The 17,315-nt window shown below is 34.6% G+C and overlaps 1 protein-coding gene across 1 annotated transcript in view; it reads left to right on the top strand.

Annotated features, from left to right (window-relative positions):
* The window catches only part of LOC149794414 (zinc finger protein ZPR1-like), a 36,834-nt gene extending 20,659 nt beyond the window's left edge, over positions 1 to 16,175 (top strand). Inside the window, exons 7-14 of the mRNA XM_089968610.1 lie at positions 1,775 to 1,859; positions 7,315 to 7,374; positions 8,415 to 8,481; positions 9,584 to 9,744; positions 11,237 to 11,347; positions 12,751 to 12,840; positions 15,355 to 15,423; positions 15,961 to 16,175. Coding sequence (XP_089824736.1) covers positions 1,775 to 1,859; positions 7,315 to 7,374; positions 8,415 to 8,481; positions 9,584 to 9,744; positions 11,237 to 11,347; positions 12,751 to 12,840; positions 15,355 to 15,423; positions 15,961 to 16,080 — 763 coding nt within the window. The 3' untranslated portion in view covers positions 16,081 to 16,175. The remainder of the gene's footprint in view (positions 1 to 1,774; positions 1,860 to 7,314; positions 7,375 to 8,414; positions 8,482 to 9,583; positions 9,745 to 11,236; positions 11,348 to 12,750; positions 12,841 to 15,354; positions 15,424 to 15,960) is intronic.
* Positions 16,176 to 17,315: the final 1,140 nt, after the last annotated feature.

The following is a 17,315-nucleotide window of genomic DNA, read 5'->3' as shown; positions in this document are numbered from 1 at the left end:
TTAACCCACAATTGTTAAGAGTAAACAAGGCAGCAGGCATGCTTGGTGATAGGTTAAGAGTCAACAAGGCAGTAGGCATGCTTGGTGATAGATTAAGAGTAAACAAGGCAGCAGGCATTCATGGTGATAGATTAAGAGTAAACAAGGCAGCAGGCATTCATGGTGATAGGTTAAGAGTCAACAAGGCAGCAGGCATTCATGGTGATAGGTTAAGAGTCAACAAGGCAGCAGGCATTCATGGTGATAGGTTAAGAGTAAACAAGGCAGCAGGCATTCATGGTGATAGGTTAAGAGTCAACAAGGCAGCAGGCATGCATGGTGATAGGTTAAGAGTCAACAAGGCAGCAGGCATTCATGGTGATAGGTTAAGAGTCAACAAGGCAGCAGGCATTCATGGTGATAGGTTAAGAGTCAACAAGGCAGCAGGCATTCATGGTGATAGGTTAAGAGTCAACAAGGCAGCAGGCATTCATTTTGATAGGTTAAGAGTCAACAAGGCAGCAGGCATTCATGGTGATAGATTATGAGTAAACAAGGCAGCAGGCATGCATGATGATAGGTTAAGAGTCAACAAGGCAGCAGGCATGCATGGTGATAGATTACGAGTAAACAAGGCAGCAGCCATGCATGATGATAGATTACGAGTAAACAAGGCAGCAGCCATGCATGATGATAGGTTAAGAGTCAACAAGGCAGCAGGCATGCATGATGATAGGTTAAGAGTCAACAAGGCAGCAGGCATGCATGGTGATAGGTTAAGAGTCAACAAGGCAGCAGGCATTCATGGTGATAGGTTAAGAGTCAACAAGGCAGCAGGCATTCATGGTGATAGGTTAAGAGTCAACAAGGCAGCAGGCATTCATGGTGATAGATTATGAGTAAACAAGGCAGCAGCCATGCATGATGATAGGTTAAGAGTCAACAAGGCAGCAGGCATGCATGGTGATAGGGTGAGAGTCAACAAGGCAGCAGGCATGCTTGGTGATTGGTTAAGAGTAAACAGTGCAGTAGGCATTTATGGTGATAGGTTGAGTCAACAAGGCAGCAGGCATGCATGGTGATAGGTTGAGGTAACAAGGTAGCAGGCATGCATGGTAATTGGTTAAGAGTAAACAATGCAGCAGGCATGCGTGGTGATAGGTAACAAGGCAGCAGGCATGCGTGGTTATTGGTTAAGAGTAAACAATGCAGCAGGCATGCATGGTGATAGGTTGAGGTAACAAGGCAGCAGGCATCCATGGTGATTGGTTAAGAGTAAACAAGGCAGCAGGCATGCATGGTGATAGGTTCCAATAAAATTATGTATGGTTGCCTCCTTTTCACATGGGATTTTTTTATCAGATATTGTTATATTTTGATAATGTATTTATGAAATTTCAAAATAAAGTAGTTGGAGTATAAAGTAGTATGAAAAATAAATGTAAAAGTGGTATTACTTAAAGATTGATGAAAATTACATAAGAATTAAACTGTGAAGAATATATGCACATTTTCTGTGGACAAATTCTCATGTTAATAGCAAGAAGGGATAATTCATGAACACTGTGTGATATTCATTTTTTGTTTTATGTGGAACCAGAGATAATATTTAATGAAATGTCAAACAATCAGTTCATTTGGTTCTGACTGTACTTCATGTATAATTTTTATATATAATGTCCCAGTTATGTTGAAATTGCATTACATTACATGCAGATTTGATTCTTTTAATTGTCCCAGTATAAAATGAGACATATTAACTTTATGTTTTGAGACGATTCCTTAACTCTATCACTCTGGCACCTGATAAGGACCCTCAGTTGAAGGCGGAGAGTTACAAGCGAAATGAGGCACAGAACGAAGCACTTGGTCTTGGCAATGTAAGTCCTTCTAATGTATTTATCCTTTGGCAACATACATTTAACTGCAAAACTTTAGACCTGTTCTGTTATTGCATAATACACAGGCATATCAGGATCTGTGCTTATAGTTGTATAGTGCTCTCTCACTATACAGTACCACAATAAAACATGGTACTTGACATAACATAGGTATTGTCATGGATGACACTATAAAATACATGATTATAACATGGTCCTTGATAGAACAGGTGCATGGTCAAGGATCCCATTATAGAACACATCATTATACCTTGGTCCTTGATATAACATGGGTAATGTAATGGATCCCATAATAAAACACTTCAGTATAACATGGTCCTTGATATAACATGGGTATGATCATGGATTCCATCATATACCTCATTATAAGGTGACCTCACATATATCCTGGTACACTTTTGTGGCTCATCTGAACAGTGTTTTAGCAAGGGACCACTTATTATTTCAGTGCAAACGGGTAAACCCTTATATGCTGGCACATTAAACAACAGCTGATCTGGGTCTAAATTTTTATGACCAATTGTGTATCATTTGTAATATAATAATAAAAGCTTCTTTAAGTTGTCCCTAGCTCACAGTGACTTGATAATACATCAGTGGTTAAATATATTGAGAGGTACCTATGCAACTATTTGACAGTTAAACTAAGATTAGGGGATTAGCAACTTTTAAAAAGCCTGTACTATAATGTTTTACCTTAAAGGAATGGGAATATTTGCTTTGTAATATAATCCATTTACATGTAGTTCAAAAACGTTGATGGCCACATGTTCTATTGATATGGAGGGAGTCTTTTATGTAATCATGACAAGTTCACAGTACTGTGATTTGAGCTAATTCTGAAATTTAGAGATTTGGATTATACTGATTGATGTCATAAAATAGGATCAGTGCCCCTTTAACTTAATTTCTATGTTAAGCTTTGATCGAGAAACATGTAGATTTTTGCAGCATTCCGAAAACGAACTTCTGAGAACTGGTTTACCTGAGGACATTGAGAAAACAGTGCCTTTATTGAAATCAAATCAGCTCAGTACTGTGGCAGGCAGAAATTCATACTATTATGAGATGTAATTTCACTCAGAAAATTAGTTAAATCAATGCATTTGTATATTATTTTAAGTAAATTATAACAATATCAGCATTATTTAAAGAAATATGGCCATTTCAGGCAAATGGATCTTATGTCAGGGCAAGTGGTTGTTTTCATAGCCCCTTGGGTATGTGTCTGAAAAACATTTTTTTGAACACAACAGTTCTAAAACTCAGAACTTTGAGTTTCAAGATATCTTTAGCAGAAGACGAAAGGTTCGTATAATTTTTATTATACTGAATAATCCCTTTGAAAAGAATCCAGATCATTAACCTCCAAGAAGGGCAGTTTTGAGCCATGCCATCTGCATCATAAAGTCTGCCATGTTTGACAACAAAGCTTTCAACATGTCTGATTACATTATAGCAAATAAGACTCGTCACTGAAGAAGGATCTGCAAGTTTTGAAAAGATAACCATAAGTTATCATGTAACTGAATTTATAAAATGGTTCTATTTTCATTTATATCTGAAAATAAGATTAAATAGACACTAATTTATCATTGTTATTGCAGAGTAGGGAGAATAAAGCATAGGTACGAGGTAAATGCTGGAACAGAGATTGTCACATTGACGTCATTTTGTCCTATTTCAATAATGTCATAGTTCTAGCAAATTTCCAATATTTGCAGGTTGACCAAGAAAATTGATTATTTTATGAAGTGTTGCTCGGAAACATCTTAATGGCAGAACATAGTACACAAATCAAACAGGTGTGACATACTTTAGTATCTGTAGCTGTAAGTTCTTTGATAGCAAATATCAAGACAGATATACTATAGATCATTATATTTAGCTTCATTGGTGGCGCTCTACAGTTTCGTATTTTGCATAGGGTTAGGATTTTAAAGAAAAAGAATTTCCCTGGCTTTCCTCACTGGTTATACTGGCTATTTAAAAAGACCTTGTATATGTTAGCTATAATTCAAAGAACCTTTAATTCCCTTTATTTTGGTGTGTGATTGATGGGTGTACTATGGGTTATAGAGTATACAGCTTGGCCTTACTACAGATGTGCACCTGTCAAAAAAGTGCTAGCTCCACTTGGTCCTTTTCACTTCCTGAACTTCAGAGGTAAAATGTATAAAAAAAGAGCTGATAACTTTTTTTACATTTTATATATTTGGTAATTCATTCATTGCACTTTCAGAAGCTGGTATATCTAGTCTGGCAAAATTCATTTTCCCTATTTTAATAGCTGCTATGTATAGTGTACTTTAGACTAATTCACGCTGACTTTTTAGCACAAGAGAGCAGTCATTTTAGTTAGCAGTGTGTTTAAATTGTGTACAATTTCCAAAAGTACAATATCCAAAGAAATATTATCCACATTACGTTAATGTAGCATAGAGGTATGCCAACATTCTCTCCACTGTGCATGTTTTAAATGCAAACAACTTCACCTTACATATGTCACTCTCTCAAAAGTACATAATAACTGGTGAGCGCCCCCATTACACCTTAAAAAATTAGTGAAGTAAAAGTTAGAGTGAGTAACATAATAAAACACTTATGGGTGTACTGGTCAAGCTTACAAGTTGACTATGCCAAAACAACAAGTCCTCAAGAGTTAAGACTACACAAGTCAGCTATTCCAAAACAAGTCTGTGTCTCAGACAGTACACAAGTCATCTGTGCCAAAACAAGTCAAAATATGACAGTACATATACAATAACCTGTTTATAACATAGTTTCATTTATTATTAGCATCAGTTACCAAATTTCATTGCACGTATTTAAATAAATATACTGTTTTATTAACTAATTAAATATTACTTAACTTCATTATAATTTCATTCATAATGTGCACGAAAGTATCAGGTAAGTTTGACATTTTGTAAAAAAGTTGGATGATGCCATGATGTTACTCTGATGGGATAGAATCCACTGGTTATTTTTTTTTCTAATTTGAATGGTGTCATTAAACAGTGTGAATATTGAAGATAATGAGTTTTCAAATACAAAGTCACTCCATGTTTGGCTGTGACAAGATTAACAATAGTTGCGCCATTTGATCCATGTTTCACGTTTCAGTGAGTTTTATGTAAATAATTCACTTTCATTGAATACTTCGACAATCGAGTCCTTCGTGCCATTTTTTAAGCACTGTAAGAAATAATAAGAGGAGTTGTTGACATGAGCTTATCTACTTTCATAATAAAAAAGTTTATTTCCGTACATTGTTTGAAAATAAAATAACCCTAATTTGACAAATCTTTACATCATTATCTGGTTACTTTGGTATAAACAAAAAATATGATCATGGTTTTAAAATTCATCACTTTTGTTTCAAAATATAGAAAGGAAATATTTCTGAGGGGATATATAGATAGACAGACAGACAGACAAACAGATAGATAATTTGCTTCTTCAGTAAAACTATACAGATGTGTCATTATATATTTAATGGTTAATATGTTTGTATGGGAAAATATGAATGGGTTTTTCTTAGCTATATGCCATTATGTTTGAAGTGCAGCATAACTAAAACAAAAATGAGTCGACATTTTCCCATACAAATGTAGTAACCCATTTTATTATATACTCATTCTGCACTTTGTTCATAAAACTGAATAATAAAAAGAACACACTACAGGAAACAAAGTAATTGAATGTCTGCTTGTTTCCAAGTAAATACACAAGCATAGTTAAACATATATAGTAACAATATTCATAAAAATAGCATTTCCCAGCAACCTTTGAACTTGGCAGCGTATTATGTGGTCTGTCATTTTTGTCTGCTTAAAATTGAAAATTAGAATCATATACAGAATGATTGCATCTTGAAACAAATTTTCCAGTCAGTTCGATTTGGATGGATTTTGTTATTCTGTTAATCCAACTAAGTTATGCTCTTCTAGTTGTGATGGACTATTTAATAGCTGTGTCAATTTCATATGATGTGCTTGTGACTGGAGGGACTGGCCTTGATGCAAGCACATGTGTTTCTGTTCTGTAATTGACAGTTTGAAACCATATGATGGAAAACAATATGAAATTCATTTAACTGATGCTCAAGAAGATGCAGGATTATATATTGTTTGTTAGGGAACATCAAATTCATTTCATTTTGTAATGCAGTAAATTCTCGTCTTGATTTGTGTTGGAAATTTAGTCTAAATTGTAGTACAGCATCAAGCAATGGATCAGTTTTTGGAACCCATGTACCTTAATTCAGATTATCAGAAATAAGAAAGTACATTTTTAGGAAATTTATGTTACATAAAGGTAAGTATAAATTTTGTTATTAGAAGCTATATGTGACATATTTTTATGCCTTGTCACTTGCATACTTCTTGTTTGAAGGACCCCAGCAATTCACATAACCTGTACTAGAAATCCAAATATTTTCTCAAAAAAATAAAACTAGGAAACTTGCAATGCAGCTGGGCTGTGACAGCCCATTTTGCCAGAAGAAAATAAGGCTTTTTTGTCATTTTGGCTCATTGGCTCAGATGTTCTTGTTTTCCACCAAAACCTGGCTTCAGTTGCGTTTGTTTTACAAACTTTATTGCTTTGACTGATTTGTAAATGGGACATTTCCAAGGGAGATGGGATTGGCCTTATTAGGCCTTTTGGTGCTATTTTTGTGGACCAAAGAACCATTTCATTTGTGAATCGATATGAAGATTTCTCCAATATAAGTGTTTAAATGATCAGAACTGTATTTTCAATACTGCAAGTCTGATGCTTGTTATCGCTGGACATTGCAGATACATGTATCATGTTCAGTTTTATCGTGGTTGAAAGTTTCTTTTGTGACTCGATGAACACATCCACATCATCATCTTTATCATCTCTACTTCCAAACTGGGTCAGACAGCTTGTTTAGTTCATCTAAAGACAACTCGAATAAATCAAAAGTTCCAGCATCTGTTACATGAGTGTATATTGTTTACAATAAATGTTAGATCCTAAAACACAATACTATTTTTAGACACATGTTGTTTGGTATGAAGCAGAGCAGTATGGAGATGAGTCTGACAATTTAAAGTTAATGGAGGAAAAAATGAGCTTATAATAATATTGTGGTTGTGGCAACCTTTACTGAAATTATTCAAGTTGAATTGTTAAATTATGCAAAAATATATATTACTCAAAAATATTTTCAGCATTGATAGAATTTAGTCTGTACAAACAGTGGCCTTCATTTTGTGGCAGACTATCAGATGTACCAATTTTTAGCGCAATGTATACAGTAATATATTTTTTAATCGTATAGCAATAATTGTTATGCTGCAGTTTAAAACTAGTGCCTTGGTCCCTTTGCAAAATTACAATAAATGCATTTTTTTCTGATTGAAAGAAAACTGCTGTTCATTGCAAAATTTGTGACTTTCAGGAGGAGGAAGAAGAGGAAAGCACTGACCATGACAACAAACCATTTACTGCTAAGGATGAGGTATGGTAAATAAGATAAAATTAACAAGGACAAAAATACAGTGTTCACTGCTTTTAAAAATATTTTTAAAGATACACGGTCAGTTACTATTTTCTTTTTTTTTTCTTTTGATGTGGTTTTACTCTTGAAACTGAAAATTCATCCATTTAGTATTTTTTATTCACTCCAATCATTTATGTGTAAATTATGATGTTGATGCAGGATAATCTGTGAACAATGAAAGGGGACAGGGTCAAAATTATGAATATGCAGGGTTGAAAACGTAAAATGGTCAGTGCAAATTTCTAGAAGCTGATTGAATTTTCCAGTCACTCTATTGATTAAGTGTTCTTTCAGGTCTGACAAGTGTTCCTCTTTAATGAAAAATATGTTCTTTCAGGAATATTGCCAGCTTTATTAAGTGAATGTCCACACTCTCTACCAGAAGTTTGTTTTCCTTTTACTTTGATCAACATCTTAGAAGTGTTTTAATTTTTTTTCACCCTTTAGGACTAATAATCTCTTAACAGATGCAGAGCAGACTGGTGTCAGTTTGTAATTACTTACAAATGGTGCTGTAATGGCCACAGTAAGTTCTGGAAATGAACTTTTTACTCAGTTTCAGTTTAGGTCTTTAACATTATCAGTTTTATATTTCTGTATTAGTTGAGTGTTTATTCTAGGCAAGTGAAACTCTGTAGTACTTGGTTGATTGTGTGAGTGGTGTTTTTGAGTTTTCAACCTCTGTTATGTATAAGTAATTTGGCATCCATTAGATTTTTATATCAGCAGCAATATTTCACAACGCTATTGTAGCATTGTGCTTCACTTAAAGTTGACCCAAAAATGTCCACATAGTTCTTTCAGAACATCATAAGTTGCAATTATGAATGGGGATTATCAGTACATTACAGTAATAAAATGGATATTAATATACAAACAAAAAAGTACTCTTTTTGAAAAGGCTGTGTTAATGAGTAGACCAATCTGTCACAGACCTTTCAACTAGTCAAGTGCCAAAATATTACAGTGATCTAAACATGTAAAATATTACTTTCCAGGTTGCAACTTTTCAAACAAATTGTCCAAAATGCAATGCACCTTGTCCGACCAACATGAAGTCTGTCGGTATCCTTTTTATGCATTAATTCTGTGTATGTGATACTGTATGTTGAATTTAAGTAAGCCATTGGACTACTAAACGATATCATGAATGGTATGTATGTGATACTGTATGTTGAATTTAAGTAAGCCATTGGACTACTACATGATATCATGAATGGTATGTCTGGGATACTGTATGTTGAATTTAAGTAAGCCATTGGACTACTACATGATATCATGAATGTTATGTCTGGGATACTGTATGTTGAATTTAAGTAAGCCATTGGACTACTACATGATATCATGAATGTTATGTCTGGGATACTGTATGTTGAATTTAAGTAAGCCATTGGACTACTACATGATATCCTGAATGGTATGTCTGGGATACTGTATGTTGAATTTAAGTAAGCCATTGGACTACTACATGATATCATGAATGGTATGTCTGGGATACTGAATTTAAGTAATTTAAGTAGCCCAGTCTACTACTTCATGATATTATGAATGCTGGGTCTTGGGCACCATATGTTCAAAGTGGCTGGTCATATTCCCATTTTACTTTCACTGAAGGATTTCCTATAATGTCTTGTTACAAATCTGATATCCAAAATGGCCATCTTGTCATCTTTCTTGAAATTCTCCTTATCATTACTCTGCCCAAACAAATAGTTCCATCAACATGGGGTTTCCACTAAACTAAACTTCATATGATGTCTTGTTGGTCTTAAATGAAAATCGTGCCTATCTGACATCCATTATGTTCCCCACAGCAGCAGATTTTAAGAAAAGAAATTGATTGCAAAAGAATGTCAGATGGCGTTAACACTCAGCAGTTAAAAAAATGTATGATCTTAAATTACTGGAAATTCTTGTTGAGCATCAGTCCATTTGAGAGTCTTGTTTTCCTTGTAGCTGTATTTTTTCAAAGTATTGTATTTCAGTCCTGTATGAAAGATTATTTTCAAGTCTATGAATAAATTAATTACTTAGAAGGGTTATTTGTGCATTCTAATTCATATTGAATAAAATTGTTAAATAAAGATATAAATATTAAATAACTTGAGATAAAATTGTAAAATATGTTAAGTGTTACATTTTGATAACATGACCTTGACATAGAAAGACATTCCTCATTTCAAAGAGGTCATCATTATGGCAACTGTCTGTGATATTTGTGGTCACCGTGATAATGAGGTGAAGGGTGGAGCTGGTACTGAGCCAAAAGGGACAAGGATTGAATTGCACATTGCTGATCGAAGTGACCTATCCAGAGATGTTATAAAGGTAACAAATACAGTGTCTCATGTCAGATGTTTTGATAATGTATGCAGTCAATGGCATTGAGACAATTCTACAGAAAGCATCTTACTGTCCCAGTCTTCTTTGCCAACTGCTTAGGCAGCTATTGGCTAGGTGAATGATCTCTGGCCCACTTAGGTTACTTGTTTGCACATTTTTGAACTTTTAACTCCTTTGTTGCATACAACACAATTATCACAATTATGCATAAACCAGTTGAAATAGTGAAATGAAAGTTGGTGGGGATGTGTGTGTGTATGTATGTATGTATGTATGTATATATATATATATATATATATATATATATATATATATATATATATATATATATATATATATATATATATATATAAATTTTCAGTCCATTGCAGTAATTTTCCAATCTTTTTCAATTTGTTTTGATCTCTTTTGACATGTAACTTTTTTAAATGATAACATTGTTTGCATGGTTCATTTAAAAAACACCTAAAATAGTAAAGTACAATTTTTTTTAATGATAAATATGTTTGATTAGTTTGTATCAGTAAGTTTTTTAGATGTAACATTGTCATTTGCAACAGTGGCATGAACGTTTTACAAAGACAAATCTAGTTCTCCATGTGTTATAGAAGTATGGACTTTTTTAAAATGATGTATGTTGGATTTATGAGTTTGGGGTATACAGTTCTACACAGGGATCTTTCTAACAGTTTAGAAAAACAATATTTTCATAAAAATAACAGTCTAATGTGCTCCAAAAAATGTTTATAGCTTCATTTGTAAGTGGGGAGATATATAATAAGTCACGTGTCAGCAATCTCCATTAAAATTGTTTCCCTATTTGGGTTTATGTTGACATTTACATATGTAAAGAAGGCTTCTGGCCAGGAAGATTTTGAAATGTGAGAAACAAATAAAAATTACTGCTTTAGTAATTTTCTTTCATGTATATACTATTTACAGTGGAGGACTAAATTCATATGGGTGTAATCTTGCCATTATGCCAGTACATTTAAGTTAAGTTGTACACAAGTGACTGATGTACAAAATATTGAGATAGAACTTAACCTGTGTATCAATCATTTTGATGTGCCTAAAATTACGAAGTGGAACAGTTCAGGCATTATATGTAAATTAAAGGCTACTTGGAAATATAAACCATACATGGATAAATCTCAGTGGGTTGACAGCTTAAGACTTACTAAATTATATGACCTTATCTTAATATTTACATACCAGAAATTTTTAAGTTTTGAAATCATCTAAGAATCACATGGATTATAATCCTCAGTCTGCTTTATGTTGTAAACTAGTGCATGGATATTCTATCAAGCTCAAATGATTCTGCAGTCCAATATCACAAAATTTATCCAAAATATAAAACACTACTTATGATCCCAAGCTGAAAGAGAACTTGGGAAGCAAAACGGAGTTGCATCCCCTTGTAGTTCTAGGCTTAATAAGGTTTGCTGCAGACTTCTTGTTGCCTTTCTTTCAGAGTGAGACCTCCTTTGTGGAGATTCCAGAGTTAGAGTTGTCAAGTGACTTTGGGACACTTGGAGGTAAATTTACAACTGTGGAGGGACTGCTGTTGGATATAGAGGACAGTGTAAGTACCTCAGCTGTATGATAGACATCAGTGACTAGCTGTATGGTAGACCTTCATTCGGTACCGACAAAGACCAGCTGCTTACCTCCCAACTGTCCCAATTTATCCAGGAACATAGCAGATTAGCATGGCCAAAAAAAATTTATACCAAAAAGACATTTTTCCACATTCCATGTTTGGTGAGTCATTTTTGGTCAAATCTTGTTTTTTGATCAAAATCCAGTTGTTAGATATTCTACATTTCTCGTATCAACAGCTGCCATTGTGCAGTTAATTTGAAATGTGTTTGATTTGCTCTATGTTAAGAAAAACATGGCCACTCCTTGCAGAAGCCAGAGTGAAACCACTGCTTGTTTAAGAAACACATGGCTACTGACCACTGAAGACAGGTGACCACTGATTACATGACATTTATATGGGAAATTTGTTGTGGGGAAATTAGAATGGCCATTGTGACCAGGTAACCACTGAATGCAGGCAACCATTTGTACAGTTTGCCTGTATTTTTCTTTCTAAAATCTCCTTATTTTGCCCTATGTTTTACCCATCTTTTTAAGTAGTACTTTATGCCTACCAGGGTTGCTGGGAAAACTGCGAAACATTGATTTAAGGGACCTTGAAACATAGATCTTGGGCATCAGCTACATGAATCACAAAACCAGGAAGTGTGCAACACTATCTAGTCAGCCACGGGGGGCCATTTTGACCTCCCAACAGTCATAACAATGCACTGCTGGCTTGGTCATGTGACATGATCCTCAGGGATGGTCTGAACCATCCTGCAAGGCACTGTAAGTTGCAACGGGAAAAGAGGATGCCAGTGTATGAACTGAATTGAAATAGAAAAATATTTTTTGGTTGGTTTAGTTGGTTGCAACACTGTTTTTAACAGACAGGCATGATGTTTCAAGAAGAATCACATGCAGTTAGTAACCACAGTTGTTTCAGAAATGTTGTCATAAGGGCATCAGAAGTGGCACCCAAAAGATTTAATGATCAGTGGATAAGTGACAGTTGACAGCAAGGCAGTATGAATTTTTCCCAGTGTTTTTTCAAACGAGAAAAGTGGTAACATTATTAAAAATCTGTTTTGAATCAGATAAGTAAATAGGCTATAATGTAATCTGGCTGTGAAGACCAAAGATCCATCACACTATACAGGTGGATCAGAGTCTGTGTTGTTTTCTTGAAATAGTAATACTGTAAATCATAACAAAATGTAGATTGTAAGAGTGTGTATCATAACAGTGTACACTGTAACAGTGTGAATCAAACAGTATAGATCCTGACATGTCCATGGCATTCACAGTGGAGTGCATAATATACACAACAAAAGACAGTAGCTCTTGGCAATGCATCACAATATTTATTTGAACATCAATTTTTTTATATCTCTCTTTCAGCTTGGGGGAACCAACCCTTTCCTTCAAGGAGATAGTGCTGATCATAGTCAGGCTAATAACCTGCAGAAAATCTGTGATGCTCTGAAAGAGGTAGTTTCTCTCTAATATGTCTCTAATTTACTTCTTTAAAATCTTTAAAATTGTTATCCCTGTCATCAACAGTCCTCCATCTCTCCATCCTAGACACCATGGTTAAGTTGAGTTTTTTCTTCAGTTTGTCAGATAATGTGATCCCCTGAGTCATAAAGATACTATGAGTCATCCCCTGAGTCATACAGCTTTGTATGTAGATGCATCTTGATGCAATGTCATTCCACCAAACCTATGTAACTTTTACATAAAATACATGCTTTTGTGACGTGGGCTAAGTTTTTCATTCTGGTCAGTTTCTTGGATATGGGGCTTCATGTTCATGGTAATTTGTAGATATAATTTCATGAGGTCAGCACCATTCCACTTACCATTTCATGCTTCACTGACAGTTACACTTTGACCATTTCATACTTCAGTGACTTTGGTTAAGTCTGGATCAGTTTCTTGTGCATGTTTGGCTTCTGGTTCATACAGTGAAGGGTGTGACATATTACTTGTATTTTATGAGTATGTATTAGATTATTGCACTTTGAGATCCCCGAAGCCTTTCTTTATATCCAGATGACATTCTCTATTCATATTTTAAAATGGCAAGATATTTTTTTCATAAAGATTCATTTGCAAGAATTGAAAATTCACTCACCAGACTCAAAGTAGCAAGTGAAAACTGCTCACATAATCAGGCAAGAGTTGATTCTGGGCTGACCAGTGTTACTCTTTAATTAAAATTTGTTCTATCAAGAATATTTTTGACTTTGTTTATTGAAAGTCCATACATTCTGCAGAAAGTTTGTTTTCCATTTGATTTGATCAGACTCCTTCAGGGGTTTGATTCATTCTTCAATACTCATAAATGCTTATCAGAAGGAGAGTAGACTGGTCGCAGTTTGTAACTACTTACAACTGAAGTTAGAAGGGTGACAAAATAAGTTATGGATTATAATCTTTTTAATGATGGAATCATGTTTATTTCATATCGTCAAAATTTATATTTCTTTGACAGATGTTTCAGTAAGAGTTGATTCTGAGTGAGTAAAAAGTGTCTTCTTTGTTTTGCTTTTGCTGAATCAAATTTGAGTTAGAAATCAGCTGGAGAGTTTGCTTTCATTCCATGGCAGGGATGTAGATGTATTCAATTGCTGATAAGTCAAGGATGTATTCAGTTGCTGGTAAGTCAAGGATGTAGATGTATTCAGTTGCTGTAAGTCAAGGATGTAGATATATTCAGTTGCTGGTAAGTCAAGGATGTAGATGTATTCAGTTGCTGATAAGTCAAGGATGTAGATGCATTCAGTTGCTGATAAGTCAACTGAGGAATGTTTTATCAAAAATTCAAGAATCTGGAGAGTTTGCTTTCATTCCATGGCAGGGATGTAGATGTATTCAGTTGCTGATAAGTCAACTGAGGAATGTTTTATCGAACATTCAGGAATCTGGAGAATTGAAATTTACTTGAAACATTTCTTGATCAAAATTGGGATTTACACTTTTGGGTAGAACATGCCCTACTGGAAGCAATGGTTTTTATTCCTGGAGCACATCAGAGCTAAAATTGCAGCATTGCCACAATGTAGCACCCTAAATACATTACTGTTTAATGATTTAAAATTGCATTTAAATTGATTCATGTGCACAAAGTGAAATATGTTAAGCAAGAATGATCAAAGAAAATATGACCACATTAAAGGGGTCCATGACCACACCTGCATTATAACAAGGGTAGTGGTATACTAAGAGGCTTTACAGTGAGGGACCACTATATTTGTAAGCAGTTTCATCACATAAATGTGCACACACGCATACTTAAGATAACTGATGTATAGGTATATTTTTAATCTTCAACAATTAGAATATTCTGATATTTGGAAAATAATGGGCCAGCAGTCCAGGGTTCTCATTGTTTGCGTAAAATAATAAGTTAAATTAACAGCATAGACCAGGGGCCTCCAAATTTTTTTGGCTGTGGACCTGAACAGGTAACAATTTTAAGGTTGTGGGCTGCATGAGCAAGAAATAGTTCCTTATCACTAATTATGCATATTTAAAGTGCATATTTTCAAAAGTACTGCCTACATAGTTATGTGCTACACTATGTAAAGGACTGGACCAGAGGCCATGTGTTGGACATACCTGTCATGGACCCTGATCTGCTGGCAGATTATACCATGGCAGATGTGCATCTGTAATGTTTGTAGTAGTATGTGGTATACACATGACTAGTGTGGTAAATCTTCAATCTGTCTTTGATGAGTTGCAGCAGGACTTCAGAATGTTTTTATAAGCTTACTTGCCCAGGGGCAAGTGAAATTCATACTTATATTGGCTCGTTTAAATTTCACTTAACCTCTTTAATGTCACATGTATTATCAGAACTTGTTCTTTCCCATCGGTTTACTTCATAGAATATTTGATGCCCAAAACACAGTTAAGTATGCCCCATGCAACATGCAGTGGGATTTTTTATGGCCTGTGCTGATTATTTCTCAGTGTCTGTATTGCTTTTTTTTTAAGATGATAAATGGGAAGAGATTGGGTGTGCATCTAATTTTGGATGATCCAGCGGGGAACAGCTATATACAGGTAATTCTTCATCCTTGTGGGAACAAAATTCAAGTACAGAATGCACAAGGAGCTTCTCAAAAAATATTTTGTTATCATTTTAGTATATTTTGATGAGTATATTATTTACATGTTATTTCAAGCTAGATGGGAAAAAATATAAGATCAGTTTGGAGTATCTTGGCTATGTTCATTTTGGTTGCTGTGGTTAATAGGTACCTTTTGTATAAAACATGAAACATATTTTAAAAGTTCATTATAAAAGTAAAAATAGCTCACATCAGCTAGGATACATAACTTTAAAAACTAGCTGAATTATGATGGCTAAAATGATATTTTATGAGAAACATTAGTTCCATAATTTCATCTACTTGCAAGTGTTAATAAGTTATAGAAATTACATGTTTATGTTTAGTTGTTATTTTGTATTGTGTGAATTACAGTACAGGCTTAATGATTTAATATATTGTATAACTATAAAATCAATATTCCTAATATATCACTGTATTTATACACTCTGCAGATATTACCTTTTAGACTTTCCCGGTCTGGTTTCAGAATGTGAATGCCCCTGAGGAAGATCCGAAATTGAAGATTATTCACTACGAGAGAAGTTATGAACAGAATGAGATCCTTGGCCTAAATGATATGAAGACTGAAAATTATGAGGAATCCTGACATCAGAATATTCTCAAATCACAATTCTTGAAGAAAGCTTGATAATATCTGATATTCATAAGTACAAGTATTAATAAAATGTAAAGCCAAGACAATGATCTAGTGTTGTATCATGTTAATATCCAATAACTCTGTATTAAGTCCAGAAAACTGACTAATCAAAATATGGCTTTTATCTTGCCAACTTCAGCTGATCCTGAGACTTTGATATAAATTTCAGTCAGTCACAGCAGTGACAAGGATGACAGTACTCTGAGACTTTTGTATCACTTTCAGTCAGTCACAGCAGTGACGGGGATGACAGTACTCTGAGACTTTTGTATCACTTTCAGTCAGTCATAGCAATGACATGGATAACAATACTCTGAGACTTTTGTATTTCAGTCAGTCATAGCGGTGACAAGGATGACAGTACTCTGAGACTTTTGTATCACTTTCATTCAGCTACAACAGTAACAAGGATGACAGCATTCTGAGACTTTGGTATTAATTTCAGTCAGTAACAGCAGAGACGAGAATGACAGCACACTGAGACTTTGGTATTAATTCATCCAGTTACAACAGTAACACGAATGACAGCGTTCTGAGACTTTGGTATTAATTTCAGTCAGTAACAGAGAGACAAGGATGACAGTACTCTGAGACTTTGGTATCACTTTCAGTCAGTCACAGCAGTGACAAGGATGACAGCACACTGAGACTTTGGTATTAATTCAGTCAGTCACAGCAGTGACAAGGATGACTGCACACTGAGACTTTGGTATTAATTCAGTCAGTTACAACAGTGACAAGGATGAGAGCATTTTTAACATTAAAGTTTGGAGTGAACGTTTGGGAAGTAGCTTATTACCTCAACTGCTCAAAGCTTTGAATTCAGACAACTTTTTGAAGCCTAACACTGACAATTTTCTCCTGAAAATATGTGTGCGGATTTTGAAATGTTTTGTTTTTGTGTAACTAAAGCTTCTGGTAAAAGTTTTTGTCTTTTGTATTGAACCAGTAGTAGAAATTCCAGGCCATAGGAGTTAAATTAACAACTGGTGTATATAATGTGGCAAAAAAAAATTTTTTGCATTCATCCTAAACCACTGTGACTAAAGGAGTTTGCACTTAGTCAGCCTAACCGTGATCTTGAGAAAAAGAAGAGTTTGTATTCCATATTTATTCTCACATTCGCTAGAACTACATTTAGTTTGCATTGACCATTGCTGGAATTGACATACTGATCTCATATC

This window comes from Sinohyriopsis cumingii, chromosome 8, assembly GCF_028554795.1.
Source record: "Sinohyriopsis cumingii isolate HCF-2022 chromosome 8, ASM2855479v2, whole genome shotgun sequence".
NCBI classification, from domain to species: domain Eukaryota; kingdom Metazoa; phylum Mollusca; class Bivalvia; order Unionida; family Unionidae; genus Sinohyriopsis; species Sinohyriopsis cumingii.
The sequence above is the reverse complement of the archived record's forward strand: the minus strand, read 5'-3'. Positions and strand labels throughout refer to the sequence as shown.